The sequence below is a fragment of the Cucurbita maxima genome, unplaced genomic scaffold (assembly GCF_002738345.1).
Source record: "Cucurbita maxima cultivar Rimu unplaced genomic scaffold, Cmax_1.0 Cma_Scf00026, whole genome shotgun sequence".
In the NCBI taxonomy this organism is placed as follows: Eukaryota; Viridiplantae; Streptophyta; class Magnoliopsida; order Cucurbitales; family Cucurbitaceae; genus Cucurbita; species Cucurbita maxima.
The window spans coordinates 2,659,991-2,676,469 of NW_019272042.1; the positions used below are offsets into that span (position 1 = coordinate 2,659,991).

General features: G+C 41.0%; 3 protein-coding genes across 4 annotated transcripts; all 3 read left to right on the plus strand.

The window, feature by feature from the left end:
* Positions 1–338: 338 nt before the first annotated feature.
* LOC111499227 (pollen-specific leucine-rich repeat extensin-like protein 3) lies at positions 339–2,819 on the plus strand. The gene has a single exon (XM_023150756.1). It carries the CDS (start codon positions 625–627, stop codon positions 2,704–2,706), a length of 2,082 nt encoding a protein of 693 aa, XP_023006524.1. The 5' UTR covers positions 339–624; the 3' UTR covers positions 2,707–2,819.
* An 8,677-nt stretch (positions 2,820–11,496) lies between these two features.
* Positions 11,497–14,911, plus strand: LOC111499309. 2 transcript variants are annotated; one of them, XM_023150879.1, is made up of 9 exons: positions 11,497–11,724; positions 11,820–11,951; positions 12,232–12,253; positions 13,049–13,105; positions 13,186–13,267; positions 13,372–13,467; positions 13,555–13,679; positions 13,764–13,782; positions 14,540–14,911. In XM_023150879.1, exons 2-9 carry the CDS (start codon positions 11,849–11,851, stop codon positions 14,798–14,800), a joined length of 765 nt encoding a protein of 254 aa, XP_023006647.1. In that variant the 5' UTR covers positions 11,497–11,724; positions 11,820–11,848; the 3' UTR covers positions 14,801–14,911. The 2 variants fall into 2 exon arrangements, with proteins under 2 accessions (XP_023006647.1, XP_023006645.1); XM_023150877.1 differs by lacking the exon at positions 11,497–11,724 and having other exon boundaries at positions 11,731–11,951.
* A 918-nt stretch (positions 14,912–15,829) lies between these two features.
* Positions 15,830–16,447, plus strand: LOC111499330 (E3 ubiquitin-protein ligase RHA1B-like). The gene has a single exon (XM_023150907.1). It carries the CDS (start codon positions 15,890–15,892, stop codon positions 16,373–16,375), a length of 486 nt encoding a protein of 161 aa, XP_023006675.1. The 5' UTR covers positions 15,830–15,889; the 3' UTR covers positions 16,376–16,447.
* The last annotated feature ends 32 nt before the right edge of the window (positions 16,448–16,479 follow it).

Genomic DNA, 16,479 nt, shown 5'->3' on the forward strand with positions numbered 1-16,479 from the left:
TTTATTAATTTTAACTTTGACGTGTAATAAATATACAATTATGTGTGACTTCACGTCTAAAATGATTTTAATTTAATACATTATAAATATATATTTAATTTCTGAGAAACTAAAATTAAGTATTTTTTTTAAGAAGATGGTACGGTTTCAATTTTTCGTTCTCTTAACTATTTTTTTCAATGTTATGTTCAGTAAACTTTTGACCTATTTATAATTATAAGTTAGTTGTAAATGATCGACTAGATTATAATGATTAAATTTTAGACACCACTTATCTTATAATGCAAAAGAGTGAAATTTTATGTCTATAATTGAATGACTATGGTTAATAAATGAAAATTAATTAATTTATATTATTGAAACCCATCTAAATTAGAAATTCTAAACCCTAAACCCTAAAATTATTACCAATCTTTTTACCACGACATAGAAAAAACCCTAAATAAAGAAAAAACCTAATCACCACAAAAAAAAAAAAAAAAAAAAAAAAAAAAATTACAAACCCTAAAATCAATCTCAACCCATGAATCCACATTAACCCATTTCACCAAAAATAGAGAAAAAAAAAAAAAAACTTTAAAATGCCACAATCCCCTCCTCATTCACACATCAACAAAGCTCTCAATGACTTGTCTTCTTAGAAACCAAGTTAACCATGGCTGCATTCTCCTCCTCCTCCTCCTCCTCTCTCTGCCACTTCTCTCCGTTGCCCTCTCCGACGCCGAAGCTTCATTCATCGTTCGCCGCCAACTTAAAGCTTTAAAAGAATACGAAAACCTCCCAGATGACTACAAATACGAACTCGACATTCCCGACACTTTCCCTAATGAGAGGTTGAAAAAGGCCTACATCGCCCTTCAAGCTTGGAAATTAGCCATTTACTCCGACCCTCTAAACATGACCGCCAATTGGGTTGGTGCCGATGTCTGCTCTTACGTCGGCGTCTTTTGTACCACGGCGCTTGATGACTCAACCATTGAAGTTGTCGCCGGCATTGATTTGAACCATGGCGATATTGCCGGCCATTTGGTGCCGGAATTAGGCCTCATCACCGATTTAGCTCTGTTCCATATTAACTCCAATAGATTCTGTGGGATCGTTCCTTATAGCTTCTCCCAGCTCACCCTCATGTTTGAATTTGATATCAGCACTAACCGCTTCGTCGGCCATTTCCCTGAGGTTGTTCTTGAATGGTCCGTCGCTAAGTACCTCGATCTCAGGTTCAATAACTTCGAAGGAGCAATCCCACCTGCTCTGTTCACCAAGGAATTCGATGCCATTTTCCTAAACAATAACAGATTCACTTCCTTCATCCCACATACCATCGGAAACTCCACCGTCTCTGTCGTGTCCTTCGCCTACAACGAGTTCCAGGGCTGCATTCCTAACACCATCGGCCATATGCCCAACCTCAACCAGGCCCTGTTCCTCGGCAACAACCTCAGCGGCTGTTTCCCTTACGAGATGGGACAGCTTGTGAATATGACACTTATTGATGTTAGTTACAATTTCTTTGTCGGCGAGCTGCCTAAATCATTGCCGGGGCTGCAGAGTTTGGAGGTTTTGGATGTTAGTAATAATGAATTGAGGGGCTCTGTTTTAGGGGGTGTTTGCGAGTTGCCTAAATTGACTTACTTTAATTGTTCGAACAATTATTTTAGTGAGGAAGATGCGGTGTGTGTTGGGTCTAAAGAATCTAAGAATTCTTTTGATGATGTTGGGAATTGTTTGGGGAATCGACCGGAGCAGAGAGATGCGGCCAAGTGTAGCTCTGTTTTGGATAAACCCATGGAGTGTGGTGGTTGTGCTGATGATCCATTTGTTCAGTCACCATCGCCCAGATTTAGGCCGCCGCCGCCACCATCTGTGGGTGAAATCCCTTACATAGAAGTTGGGTCTCCACCATCTCCGATTGTGTTTCCACCACCAACATCTCACAAACCAACGCCCTCTGTTCCATCCTCACCGCCACCAGTCCACTCTCCACCACCCCCCGACCACTCTCCACCACCACCCGACCACTCTCCTCCACCACCGGTCCACTCCCCACCACCTCCCGTCTACTCTCCGCCACCCCCCGTCTACTCTCCGCCGCCACCAGAACAATCTCCACCCCCACCTGTTTACTCTCCACCCCCACCAGAACAATCTCCACCCCCACCTGTTTACTCTCCACCCCCACCAGAACAATCTCCACCCCCACCCATTTACTCTCCACCGCCACCAGAACAATCTCCACCCCCACCCGTTTACTCTCCACCGCCACCAGAACAATCTCCACCCCCACCCGTTTACTCTCCACCGCCACCAGAACAATCTCCACCCCCACCCGTTTACTCTCCTCCCCCACCAGAACAATCTCCGCCCCCACCCGTTCACTCTCCGCCGCCACCAGAACAATCTCCGCCTCCACCAGAGCAATCTCCGCCGCCACCAGAGCAATCTCCGCCGCCACCAGAGCAATCTCCGCCGCCACCAGAGCAATCTCCGCCTCCACCAGAGCAATCTCCGCCTCCACCAGAACAATCTCCGCCTCCACCAGAACAATCTCCGCCTCCACCAGAACAATCTCCACCTCCTGCGATCGAAACTCCTCCTCCTGCTCCCGATTCTTCTCCACCGCCAGCATTCGAGGACTTAATTCTCCCACCAAATATCGGCTTCCAGTATTCATCGCCGCCTCCACCACAGTTTCCTGGCTACTAAGGAGTCTCATCTCCAATAATCACCAATTTTATTTGGAGTCATTTGTTTCATGACTTTTCATCAAATTCAATTCAAAATACTGTGTCCTCGTAATCAACTTCTGTCTTTAATCATTTGTTTATTTTAATAATATTTGTAAAATCACACAATTGTGTCATCAATATTACCTCTAAGTTCCTTATTCACCAATTATTGCTATGATCCTCTTTCTCGGCTAATTGTTTGTTAACTTTGATTTGATTTCTTTTGAGTTTGTATCCAACTATTATTACTCGTAAACCTCGAAGGTATAATTAATGTGTGCAAGAAAATGCACGTGCTTAGTGCAAGGTCATACACGTCCAAGGTATGTTGCCCATGACAAGCTCAACTCTTTATGTCTAATCATATTCTAGTGTTTTTACTTTTGTATTTCTAGGAAGTATGACGTTTCAGAAATATCATATCTAAGTCTTGTCAGACATGAAATGACACAGAATGTACTATAAGCTATAGTGGGGATACCAAATATCTCTATTTCGAAAATCTCTCTGCCCTCGTTTTCTAAAACATTCTCTTAAAACTGAGGCCAGAGGCTTGAGCATAAGTTGCTTGGCCGTAGGCGACGCAAGACACTTTTGTCGTTGGGAAGTGAGTGTCGCACAATTGCAAGTCCGTTGCCATCAAAAGTGCGATTGTGACAAATGGTATCAGAGTGGTCGGGGACAAAGTCGACGACAAAGCAAAGACCAAAAACATAGCTTCGTGACATAGCAAAGATCGAAAACATGTTGACGACAAAGTCGACACCCAAATCACAAGCTGACCGGCTTACTCTAATAAATGAGGAAATGCTGTTCCAAAGAAGTCCCTGACACCATTCGCTTCCTAAAAGCACGGGTGACAGAATTGAATGGAAAAGTCGTAGAAATCGATGCAATGGGCAACCGCCTGGATGGGTTGCCAATCGCAGAACTGATGTTTCGAGTGACCTCGCTCTAAGAAAGAGTTGTTCTTACGAGCAGCCCAAGACTATTTAGTAGCCCCGATAGCTCTGTCGCGTACAAGGAGGGACGTGGCGAAGAGTTTGACGTGCTACAAAATACAATGATGAGTTTGTTCAACGGATTAGCTAACGAGTTCAGAACAACGATCGATGACATCCAAGAAAAGATGTCCATCATGAGCACCCGAATTAAGGTGACCATGAAAGCCGTGGAGAACGTCACGGCTGGGCAAACCAATACAGAATCCAACAAACTGAAGTTCCCAGACCCTAGACCTTTCAAATGGAACCGGGACGCCAAAGAGTTGGAGAACTTCATCTTTGATGTCGAACAGTACTTCAAAGCCACAACGGCTTGTACTGACGACATAAAGGTGACAATAGCCTTGATGTATCTCATAGACAATGCTAAACTTTGGTGGCGTACGAAGGTGCAAGACATCGAGAATGGATTGTGCACCATAAACTCGTGGGAAGACCTCAAGAGAGAGTTGAGGGACCAATTCTTCCCCGAAAACGTAGAACATCTGGCAATGGAAAAACTAATAGCCCTAAAGCAAACTGGAAGCATAAGGGACTATGTCAGACAGTTCTCAACCTTGATGCTAGATATCAAGGGCACATTAAAGAAGGACAAGGTATTCTTCTTTATACGAAAATACACGAGAAAAAGGTCAAAGACCTAGCTACCGCAATTGCCAGCGCTGAGAGACTTCTAGACTATGAGAACGAAGTGGGTTACCAAAGAAGAACAACACAGGCCCAAACACTGGGGGAAAAACATATAAACCGTCAGGTCATCGAAATGGAAGTCCCAATAGGCCAAACGGAAGTAACGACAGATCAAGCGGGTGGACAGATAGACCTCCTCAGAACAACCAAGCGGGAACATCTCGAGGACCTTACCCTCAAAAGAACCACCCGACAACATCTTTACAATGCCTGTTGTGTAAAGGCCCCCCACAAACTGTCCTACTATCCTCATCGGGACTCTCTCAGTGCACTCCAAGTGTCCATTCAAGATAGCTACGACACAGGAGTAGGGACAATGCAAGACAAGAAGGAAGATCAAGACAACCCTCGAATGGGCGCACTTAAATTCTTGTCAGCCCTCCAACGGAAGGTCAAACCAAAGGAGATAATAGAGAAAGGGCTCATGTTCGTGGATGCGATAATAAACTCTCGACCAAGCAAGAGCACCTTGATAGACTCAGGAGCGGCCCACAACTTCATCGCCGATCAAGAAGCACGAAGATTGGGACTCACCATAGAAAAGGACCCCGAAAAAATGAAAGCTGTCAACTCTGAGGCCTTGCCTATTGTGGAAGTTTCCAAAAGAGTCCCCTTCAAATTAGGGACTTGGACAGAAGAGTTGGACCTTGTCATGGTTTGCATGGACGACTTTGACGTCGTACTTGGGATGGAGTTCCTCCTAGAGCACAAAGTTATCCCAATGCCACTGGCGAAATGCTTGGTGATCACCAACCACAACCCCACAGTAATACCTGCAAGCATCAAGCAACTAGGTAATCTTAGAATGATCTCGGCCATACAATTGAAAAGAGGACTCGCACGAGAGGAACCTACATTTATGGCTATACCACTGATGGAAGAAGTGACCATTGAGGAAACTATTCCAAGCGAAATCAAGGAGGTACTAGACAGTTATGCTGACATAATGCTAGAGAGCTTACCACAAACATTACCACCCCATCGAGGCATTGATCATGAAATTGAACTCCTCCCTGGGGTTAAACCCCCAACGAAGAACGCATACTGGATGGCTCCCCCTAAGCTAGCCGAATTGAGGAAACAACTAGATGAGTTGTTGACGGTAGGATTCATCCGCTTGGCAAAGGCGCCTTACGGAGCCCCCGTACTATTGCAGAAAAAGAAGGATGAGACGTTGCGTTTGTGCATAGATTATAGAGCCTTAAACAAGGTGACGGTACGCAACAAATACCCACTGCCGATAATAGTCGACTTGTTTGACCAACTTCACGGGGCCAAATACTTCACGAAGTTGGACTTACAATCAGGGTACTACCAAGTACGTATCACCTAGGAGGTGTCCTTATTCAAGAAGGTCACCCCATCACTTATGAAAATCGAAAGCTCAATGATGCTGAACGGAGATACACTGTCTCTGAAAAAGAAATGCTGGCTGTGGTCCATTGCCTACGAGTCTGGAGATAATATCTCTTGGGATCACAGTTCATAGTGAAGACGGATAACAGTGTCATTTGCCACTTCTTCGATCAACCAATATTGACGACAAAACAAGCTCGGTGGCAGAAGTCGTTGGCTGTTCGACTTCAAATTTGAACACAATGCAGGAAAGAGTAATCAAGCAACCGATGCACTGAGTCGGAAGGGTGAACATGCGGCCCTGTGCATGTTAGTCCATATTCATTCAAGTAAGATCGATGGATCGATGCACGACATCATCAAAGAACATTTACACAAAGACCCATCGGCCAAAGCCGTCGTCGAACTAGCTAAAGCTAAGAAGACACGATAGTTTTGGGTCGAGGGAGACCTTCTAATGACTAAAGGAAACAAATTATACGTCCCAAGAATGGGAGAATAGAGGAAGAAGCTTATTCAGGAATGCCATGATACCTTATGAGCCGGACACCCTGGGTGACAAAGAACATATGCCCTAACAAAAAAGGGGTACTTTTGGCCGAATATGTGAGACGACATCATGCAGTACACCAACACGTGCCTCATCTGCCAACAGAACAAAGTCGAGAAAGCCAAAGTCTCGAGACTCTTAGAATCTCTACCTGTGCCAACAAGGCCTTAGGAAAGTGTGTCTCTGGATTTCATAACACACCTCCCAAAAGTCGGAGAATATGACACCATCTTGGTTATCATAGACCGGTTCTCAAAATATGCGACGTTCGTCCCCACTCCCAAATTATGCTCGGCTGAACTAACAACCCAACTATTTTTCAAACACGTTGTAAAGTTATGGGGCATTCTGTCGAGCATCATCAGTGATAGGGATGGTAGATTCATTGGCACATTGTGGACCGAATTATTTGCCTTCTTGGGAACGACTTTAAACATCTCCTCGAGCTATCATCCTCAAACCGATGGACAGACAGAACTGTTCAACTGCTTACTCAAAGAATGCTTACGTCACTTCGTTGACGCTCGCCAGAAAAATGGGATACAACTGCTAGATGCCGTCCAATTCTGTTTCAATTGTCAAACGAGCTCGTGTACGAGGAAGAGCCCCTTCGAAATTGTAAGTGGACGACAACCAGCCTTGCCCCTTATTATTGATCATCCTTATGCAGGGAAAAACCCTCAAGCTCAAAACTTCACAAGAGAATGGAAGTAGACAACAGATATAGCCCGAGCATATTTAGAGAAAGCTTCCAAGCATATGAAGAAGTGGGAGGACAAGAAGCGTCGCCCCCTCCAATTCTAAGTAGGAGATCAAGTCCTCATCAAGTTGAGACCAGAACAGATCAGATTTCGCAGCCGAAAGGACCAGAGACTAGTTTGAAAATATGAATGGCCGGTTGAAGTCCTTAAAAAGATTGGGGCTACCTTCTACAGAGTTGCGCTACCCACAAGGATGAAAATCTACCCACTAATTCATATGAGCAACTTGAAGCCCTATCACCCTGACCCAGACGACGATCAACAAAATGTATCACGAGACCGAGCATCGATCTGAAACAAAGAGACAACAAAGAAATAGAGGAGATCCTAGCCGACAGGGTTAGAAAGATAGGAAGACCTGTACGGACGATTCGTGAATTCCTTGTCAAATGGAAGAATCTTCCTACAGAGGAAACAAGTTGGGAACGCGCTGAAGATCTGGACTCCGCTGCCACCCACATCGCCAGGTTTGAAAGTAGTCGGTTGACAGAGACGTCAACCAATTACGTGGGGGAGGATGTCATGGTCATGCTCGTCCAAGGCATGTTGCCCATGGCCGCATGCCCATGACAAGCCCAACCCTTTATGTCTTTTAATATTCTAGTGTTTTACATTTGTATTTCTAGGAAGTATGACGTTTCAGAAATATCATGTCTAGGCATGTCAGACATGAAATGCCAAAGAATGTACTATAGGTGTTGGGTTTTATGTCCTAAAACTCATAGTTGGTAAACAAAAAACATATTTTATTTTCAATAAAGTTATTATTGTTGTTTATTCCATAAAGATTGTTATTGGATATAGTGAACTTTACGATCATTAATCTAAATTCAATAAACTAAGAACACTCTGGCTATAGTATGATTACTTGAACTATATGTAAAGACATAAGAGTTGATCAAGTTCAAGTATATAGTCAAAATGATCTATAGTATAAGGATAAGGCTGAATACCTTATTTTGGGGACACTATGGATGCGGCCCACTTTGAAGAAAATCACTCTCACTTTACAATGTGATCACTAAATTGTACATGAGGAGACATGTGAGTGGAGGTGTCCTATGCAATGAGTATTGCATAAGATCCGACCATGAAGAAAATCACTCTCACTTTATAATGTCGTTTACTGTTGAGACTGATTTTCTTTTCATTCGATGACTTAGGTAACTCAATCTTAATCCTGAGCTAACCATGAACTCCTGTTTATTCGAAATTATCCTTAGATTTGCATGGGTGAGAGTGACTCAAGTTCGCCGACTCAATAGGCCTCCCATTTTAGGGGTAAGACTAGGTAAATGGCTGGGGACGTGGGGTGCAAGATGGAATTCACTACTACCCACTTTTACGGATAGAAGAGAGGTAATTCCCTTAAGTACTAACTCCAGGTCTTGAACAAGGGGCTCCACCCTCTCATTGGCCTGAGAGGGATTCGGTTTATTGGTTGGACCACAAACCAATTGTTCATTAGAGGATCAGTGAGACATAAGAAATAAGAAATAACTTTAGGGGTAAAACGGTAAGAAATAAGAAGTAACTTTAGGGGTAAAACGGTAAATTGACCCAGCTCTAGTTACGAACAACCTGCAAAGGATTGACTTACTAATCATGGTTATATCAAATGGACAGAAATATATCTATAGTGAGGGGAGTGCAACTACTAGGCTAAAGTGGAATGTCCTAGTAGTTAATGAATGTTGGTTAACAAGGTTAATGAGTTTAACCAGGTAATCTTGGATCGTTGGAGCCCATGATCTATAGGTCCATTAGGTCCCTCTGCTAGCTCATATCAGACTAAACCATAGAACAATGTGACAAGTGAGTTCGAAGTGTTCAAATTCAAATTAGGGAATATGCCCTACATATATACGATATATTTAACCACATTTTTGTTTATTTACGAATTAAACAAAAAGAGAGAATTTGTGATATTTAAATAAAATTTAAATATCTTAATCAAATATGTGTCTGAATTAATTGGGATTGACATTTGAATTAATATTAAATATTAATTAAATATTTTAATTAATCATTTAATATTACTTTAATTTAAAATTAATAATTCAAATTGATTGTTGAATCAAAATGAAGAAAGTCAAAATATTGACTTCATTTAATAGAAAAATCCATGTCAGTGGAATTTTGAGGTGTCAAAATTTGGTTTAACCAAACTTGCATGTTTACCAAATAAACCCCACAAATTTGAGTGGAATTTTGAGTGTCAAAATTTGGTTAACTCAAACATGCGTGCTTGCCACATAATCCCAAACATTTGAGTAGAATTTTGAGTGTCAAAATTAGGTGATCTCAAATTTGCATGAACACGCAAACATGACTCTATAAATAGAGTGATCATAATACATGAAAGGTCTTCTTCTTGGTAAAAAAACCTTGAGAAAAACCTCTCACAAACACTCTCTTCATATATACAAAATCCCTCCCAAGTTTAAGTCACTCACCGGATTCCACAATCCCATTCTAAGGTCGGAGGATAGTGGAGAAGACACTAGTGGTGGTTCGAAACCGATTCGTGAGGAAAAAGGAATTTGAACTACAAAAGGTTAGTATTCAAACTCATTAAGTTTTAATACTTATGAACATGCTAGTTATTTACTATAATTAATGTTCTAAGAGTGCCTAAGATCTAAATTGCTTCCACATGTGTTATATTAACACCATCAATAGGGGGATACGACTAGTTGTCAACTTATCCCTACCCAAGGTTATATATTGTGAGCCGTTGTTATTGCCTGCTTATATAATGTCTCTTTCAAAAATCTCTCCTTTTAAAATCTCTCTCTGCCCTCGTTTTCTAAAACCTTCTCTTAAAACCAAGGCCAGAGACTCGAGCATACGTCGCTTGGCCGTAGGCGATGCAAGAACGAATTGACTTAGCTCACTTATCGTTGGAAAGTGAGTGCCGCACAATTGCAAATCTGTTGACATCAAAAGTGCGAGCGATGATTTACCTTTAACATCATTCCCTCAGATAATTTTACATGGTAAGACAAAACATGACATACCATGACATACCCAGTTGTTTATTTAAACATGATAGTTATTTTCCATATATGTCCTAAAACTATCTAAAAAACGATATAAAGTAAGTTACCAAGCTGAGCCAGGATGAGCCATTGAACCGAGTCAAGAGGAGGCGTAGGCCACAGGTGATTGGGTGGTGACGACCGACGATTACTAACGATTCCAACTTCATGCAGGCGAGTTGTAGAGGAGGTGTAGGCCACAGGTTGTACAGGGGAGTGCCTACCCATGGGCCGTGAACGGTTGGGTTGGGTTGAAACGGGTTGGACTTCATGGTTTCTGGATCTCTCGACCCAATTCGCCCGACGGGTACCGAATCGAAACCCTCCTAAATCACTATAATCTCCCTTTAAATTACATATCTCTTCCTCTTGCTCTCTCTCGAATGAGAGTGGGGAGTTATGCTCATTCAAAGTTCGAAGTACCATTTGTACAAAAAAGAACCCCCTTTGTTATATGATTTCTTCTTCATACAGATAGATATTGGATCTATAGAGCAATTACTTAGATATAGGATCTATGGAGCAATTACTTAGATGCACATTTTGTGCAGCAGCCCTTCCTATCTAATAGAAAAGGATCACATGATCTGAACCGATCTTACCTGGGATCCCAAATCCTAAGTTTGTCTATGAAGAACAGATCTAATTATACTAGTGTCTAGAATTGATTTCTTCTACATAATACTAATCGATAGGGCCTCATTGGTAAGTGCTACAAGATCTCGTACATTGGAACCCATGGTTATGGAACCGAATCCATTAGTATGGAACATTTTCTTTTCCAAGTGAAATCCCCTACCAATGAATATTTTTTTTTTTATCGTTACACGACTCTTCAACCAAATTCTCAACTAAGTTACACTGACACTTGTTTATTCTTACCCAACTTGTGTCACTCACGTCTAGCCTAATGCTCTCTCTTGAGCAGATGTTAATCTCGACAACTCTTGTGAAGCCATCTACCTAAAGTACGAGGCAGTGGCTCAAGGAATACACGTCTTATCTCATTCTTTTGTGCTCTTCTTCATTTAACTAAGTTGCCTATCTTTATCTTTCAGTGACATCGTCCACTCTATGTCTCGAATTTAATAATTTTTAATTACATAATTTAAGAAAATTTCTTATTCGGCAAAAACTATAGAAGATGCATGTTTATTTTATTTTACTATATAGGATACACATTTTAATTCTAACATTTAATTGAAATTAATAATCTTTATTATTATTATTATTATTATTTTTGCAAGGATATTATTTCTACTGATTTAAAAATATAAAGAAAAAAAAATTCTAAATTAAATTAGGAATTTTGTTAGATGGAAAAAGAAGTAGGTAAAATAAATATATTTTTTGAAACTAAAAAAAGATTGTCCTCCGAGTTCATCCCTTCCTTTACCGCTAAGAAACCCCAACGCGCAAAGCTCCATTGTTGGCTGTGAAGATCCTTAGAATTCCATGTTGCAGTGCCCAATGGCGTTCGATTCAATTATCCATAATACCACGGCCGGCGCACACAGGTTTATCTTCTCTGGCACTTAATACAGCTCAAAAGAGGAATTTATTCCCTCTCAAACTCTGTTGCCATTTTTAGAGGTCGATTTGCTTCCACTTCAGTCTCTCCTCTTTTAACCCTTTTCAAATTCGCCTCAAAACCCCATCTGGGTTGTGTTTTGATTTTCGAATTTCAGCCTCGAAGCGGCTCCTTCGCTGTTCGACCATGGCGTCGCAGGCTGATTATGTCGATAAAATGCAGCTCCGTCAGAGCTATAGGAATCTGTGGCACACTGATCTTATGGGCACCATTGCTGCCCACCCATCTTGTATGTGTTCCTGATTTTTTGTTTGATTGCTTTGATTTTTTGGGATGAATGCTGAAAATCTTGGGTTTGTAGTTGATTCTTTAGTTGGGTTCTGTTTCTCTGTTTCGTTAATGATGTAGGGAAAAAGTTACCTAAATCGATTCATTGTTGATTTTGATTGAAATGTTGTTTTAGCTTTCTCTAGCTCTGTTCCTTTCCATTTGATTAACCATGGCGGCTGTTGGTTCCTTCGCTATTTGAGGGGTTTCTAATTAGAACATTATCTTGTTCTTTTTTGCAGATTGTTGCTTTTCTATATTCTGGTAAGCTGTTTGTTCTCTGATGAGTTCTCAGGTATAGTTTTGATTTCTGTAATTGAAAGGGTTTGTTAAGTTTGTGGACATGAGTTCTCAAGGATTATTAAAAGGAGTAGTCGCATATTGGCTAATTAAGAGGAAGATGATGGGTTTATAAGGAACACTATCTATATTGGTATGAGGTCTTTCGGGGAAACCAAAAGCTAAACCATGAGGGCTTATGCTCAAAGTGGACAATATCATACGTTGTGGAGGTTTGTGATTCCTACCATGGTATAAGAGTCCTGCCCTTAACTTAGCCATGTCAATGGAATCCTCAAATGTCGAACGAAGAAGTTGTGAGTCTCGAAGATAGAGTCAAAAGTGACTTAAGTGTCAAACAAATGATGTATTTTGTTTGAGGGCTCCAGAGAAAGGAGTCGAGCCTCAATTAAAGGGAGGCTGTTTGAGGGTTCCATAGGCCTCCAGGGAGGCTCTATGATTACTTTGTTCAAGGGGAGGATTGTTGAGGATTATTAAAAGGAGTAGTCTCACATTGCCTAGTTAAGAGGAAGATCATGGGTTTATAGGTAAGGAACGTTATCTCTATTGGTATGAGGTCTTTTGGCGAAACCAAAAGTAAAGCCACGAGAGCTTATGCTCAAAATGGACAATATTATACCATTGTGGATATTCGTGATTTCTAGGTAAATATGTACAAGCTTTATAGTATTCAAAATGGTATTGGTTTTTCTTGCTTTCTAGGTTTGTAGAGTACTTTGATATGGTTTTTCTTACAATGTTTCTTGATTTTGTGAAAAGTGGCCCATGTGTTTCATACCTTCTGCGAAAACGAGCTCTTTACAATGATATGTCGAGGTATTTTCGATGACAGTTTGTAATTTTTTCAGAAGATAAAGTATGTACCATTTCTGAACCTTTCGATGAATCTATCATAGATACACATGCTGCGGTGGCTACATGCCTTGCAGTGGCAAGTGTGGAGAAAGTAAATGTCCTGAAGCTTGTCTATGCACTGAGGTACATTTATCGATCGAGAACAGGCATCTCCTATGAGCCTTTAGTCATCTTTTTGTGGTCATAGTTTGAAGAATTGCAGTGTTTTGGTTATGAACTCTATTCAGGTTTTCTGTTGCTTTTCTAACTCGGTTGCATCAACGCGTTTCATGTTGCAAGACGAGTTCAATATACAGACAACTGAGTGTGATAACTGCATCATCGTAACGTCTTCGCTCTCGATCCATTCGTTCATTGAGTTAGTCGCATCTCATTCTTTTCTCTCTCCTTAACAAGTTTGGGCTTTGCAGGGCTTTATGTTGTGCCTCTCACAACTGGCTTGCATATGCTCATTAATTGCTTGCTTGCTTGGAAGTGAAGAACTTCTAGAGACCGCACATATAATGTCTTGTTTATCTAACTTTGTCTACTGCACGTAAGGGGCTTGCGTTTCAATCTTGAAGTTCTTTTCATACTTTGAATATTACTGTCATTTATAATTTGTTCATTTGTTTTGCAGCGTCTGTGCGTGCATGCAGGTACGCCCGAGCGTTCGAACTTTCAAAAGTTCAAAGATATCTTTACCGTTAGTATCGTATTTAAAAAATACTCATGAACTTTGAAACTAGGATTAACGCTATTAACATTTATAACAAAGTTTAACAAAGTTTCTACCGTCAATAAATTAATGGAAACCATCTATCTACACCTTATAGATCATCTTGTTCTTCAATTCAAAGGTACAGATTTGCATGTTTTATTCTTGAACTCTCTGTAGTAGCATGCATGAATTCTGCAGTTAAACGAGTAGTACATTACAATACAAATTAGCCAACGCGGGGACTCCTCCGCTCGAACAAAGTACACTATAGAGCCTCCCCTAAGGCCTATGGAGCCCTCGAACAGCCTTCCATTAATCGAGGCTCAACTCCTTCTCAGGAGTCTTCGAACAAAGTACACCTTTTGTTCAACACTTGAGTCACGTCACTTTTGACTACACCTTCGAGACTCACAACTTTGTTCGACATTTGAGAATTCTATTGACATGACTAAGTTAAGGGCATGACTCTGATACCATGTTAGGAATCACGAACCTCCACAATGGTATGATATTGTCGACTTTGAGCATATGCTCTCATGGCTTTGCTTTGGGCTTCCTCAAAAGCTCTCATGTCAATTGAGATGTATTCCTTATAAATTCATGATCATTCTCTAAAGTAATTAACGTAGGACTGCCTCCCAACCATCCTCAACCTATTATGTTTTTTCTGATGTTGTTGCTATGGAGAACTGCAGACACAGCACAAGCTTGAGTTGGACAAAAGAGATGGCAATTTTGGACCCCAACCAGCCATGGCTGTGCCTCCTGCACAGCAGATGTCTCGGATGACTCAACCGGTTCCTGATCCGGATGGTTATCCTCCTCCTATGGTGTCTGGACAACCATTCGGATACCCGCCCCCTCCCCCGGCTCAAGGCTACCCGGTCCCAGCTCATTATCAAGGCTATCCGGCAACGGGTTATGCTCCGTATCCGCCTGCGGGTCAATACAATTGATTTGTTCCATATTGTTTTGCAAATATGAACCCTCTCCAGATTTGCATATTCGTAGTAAGAGGGCAGTTGTAGTACAATTTACATTTTTGCAAAGATAAATAAGAATTTCGAGAAATAAAATAAGAGTTCCCATCAAGAGGTCCTAAAATTTTTCGATAAATTGACAAATAAGGCTAAATTAATGAATCATTTCAACTTAAAGCTTAATTAGAAGTGTGAATAACTAGGTAGTTTTTTTTTACAGAAGAGAGAGAAAGGAAGAGTATAAGATCTCATATCAATTGGAGAGAAGAACGAAACATTTGGTGTGAAAATCTCTGATATGTAACAAACAATATCTATTAGGGGTGGACTCATATTGTCAAAGGAAACATAAAAATAACAAGTTTTGATTAGGTTTATGGGTCTATCCATTCATTGCTGTCCTTTTGAATAGAAGAGAAATATTGACTAATACAGATAATTACATTTTCAAAATAGAGTTTACTATATATATAGTTTTACCATATATAACTTTTACTGAATACAGTCTTTTACTCTAAACCTACCCCCTCATGACATGATTATGTTATTTACTATTTGCTTACAAGAGTAAACTATTCTCACACACCAACTCAATTTAGAAATCCGAAAAAGTTACCTAACATAGAATTGCTCAAAATAAAGCACACTTAACCATGGAATTTTTATGATTAAACCATCTAAAAATAATGATTATTAATTTGCTTAAAGGTCGAGCTTTCATGAATGATTATTAAATTGAAAAATACCTAAATGATTAAATATTATTTGGTGTATTGCTTTCTTTAAAAAAGATTTGATTCTCTTTAAAATAATTTAAGTTGAATTGGTTAAATACAAATTAAAAAAAGAAAAAGAAAAAGAGAGAGAGTGGGCTCCATTGGTCATTTCCATCACCCTCATCGCACTACCGTGTGAGTTTATCATCTCCCACCCGCTGTTTTTTTCATTCCCAAACTCTATATATTAAATGAAATCCCCACTTTACAAACAGAGCCGCCATTACCGTAACTGCCAAAACAAAATCTCTCTAGATTTCTCTCTCTAGAAACCCGACCGACCCCGATAATGGGCTTTCCGGTGACTTACACGGAGGAGCTCTTCCCCAGCATGCTCCTCCTTCTGCTCACCGTCCACGACGTCCTAACTCACCTCGTCATGTCCTGTTTCCGCCTCCTGTGGCTGCCGCCGTTTCTCCGCCGCGAATCCACCCCGCCGGAGATCCAATTTCCTCTAAACCCTCCTCCGTCAGCCGTCATTCTCCGCGAATTCCTCCCGGTGGTGAAATTCTCGGATCTTTCCGACCCGCCGGAGAATTGCGTTGTTTGCCTCTACGAATTCGAGGGGGCGGAGGAGATCCGGTTGCTGATGAACTGCAAGCACATATTCCACCGGAGGTGTGTGGAGCGTTGGATCAATCACAATCACGACACGTGTCCACTCTGTAGAACGCCGTTTGTGCCTGATGGGATGGTTGATGAATTCAATCAACGGCTGTCGGCCGCCTGTCGAACCGCTGAGTTGGCGGCGGAGTTCAGCTCCGTTTCAGGGTAGCAAATTCATTACCAATTACAGCGACAAGACAATGCAATTATTCTTTTTCTGTCTTTTTTTTTTTTTTTTTTTTTTTTTTTTTTTTTTTTTTTTTTTTTTTTTTT

Coding starts and splice junctions, on each gene's coding strand:
- LOC111499227 (XM_023150756.1), top strand. CDS start 625: ATGACTTGTCTTCTTAGAAACCAAGTTAACCATGGCTGCATTCTCCTC.
- LOC111499309 (XM_023150879.1), top strand. CDS start 11,849: ATGGCGTCGCAGGCTGATTATGTCGATAAAATGCAGCTCCGTCAGAGC. Junction 11,952..12,231: donor CATTGCTGCCCACCCATCTT/GTATGTGTTCCT, acceptor TCTTTTTTGCAG/ATTGTTGCTTTTCTATATTC. Junction 13,468..13,554: donor AGTGTGATAACTGCATCATC/GTAACGTCTTCG, acceptor TGGGCTTTGCAG/GGCTTTATGTTGTGCCTCTC.
- LOC111499330 (XM_023150907.1), top strand. CDS start 15,890: ATGGGCTTTCCGGTGACTTACACGGAGGAGCTCTTCCCCAGCATGCTC.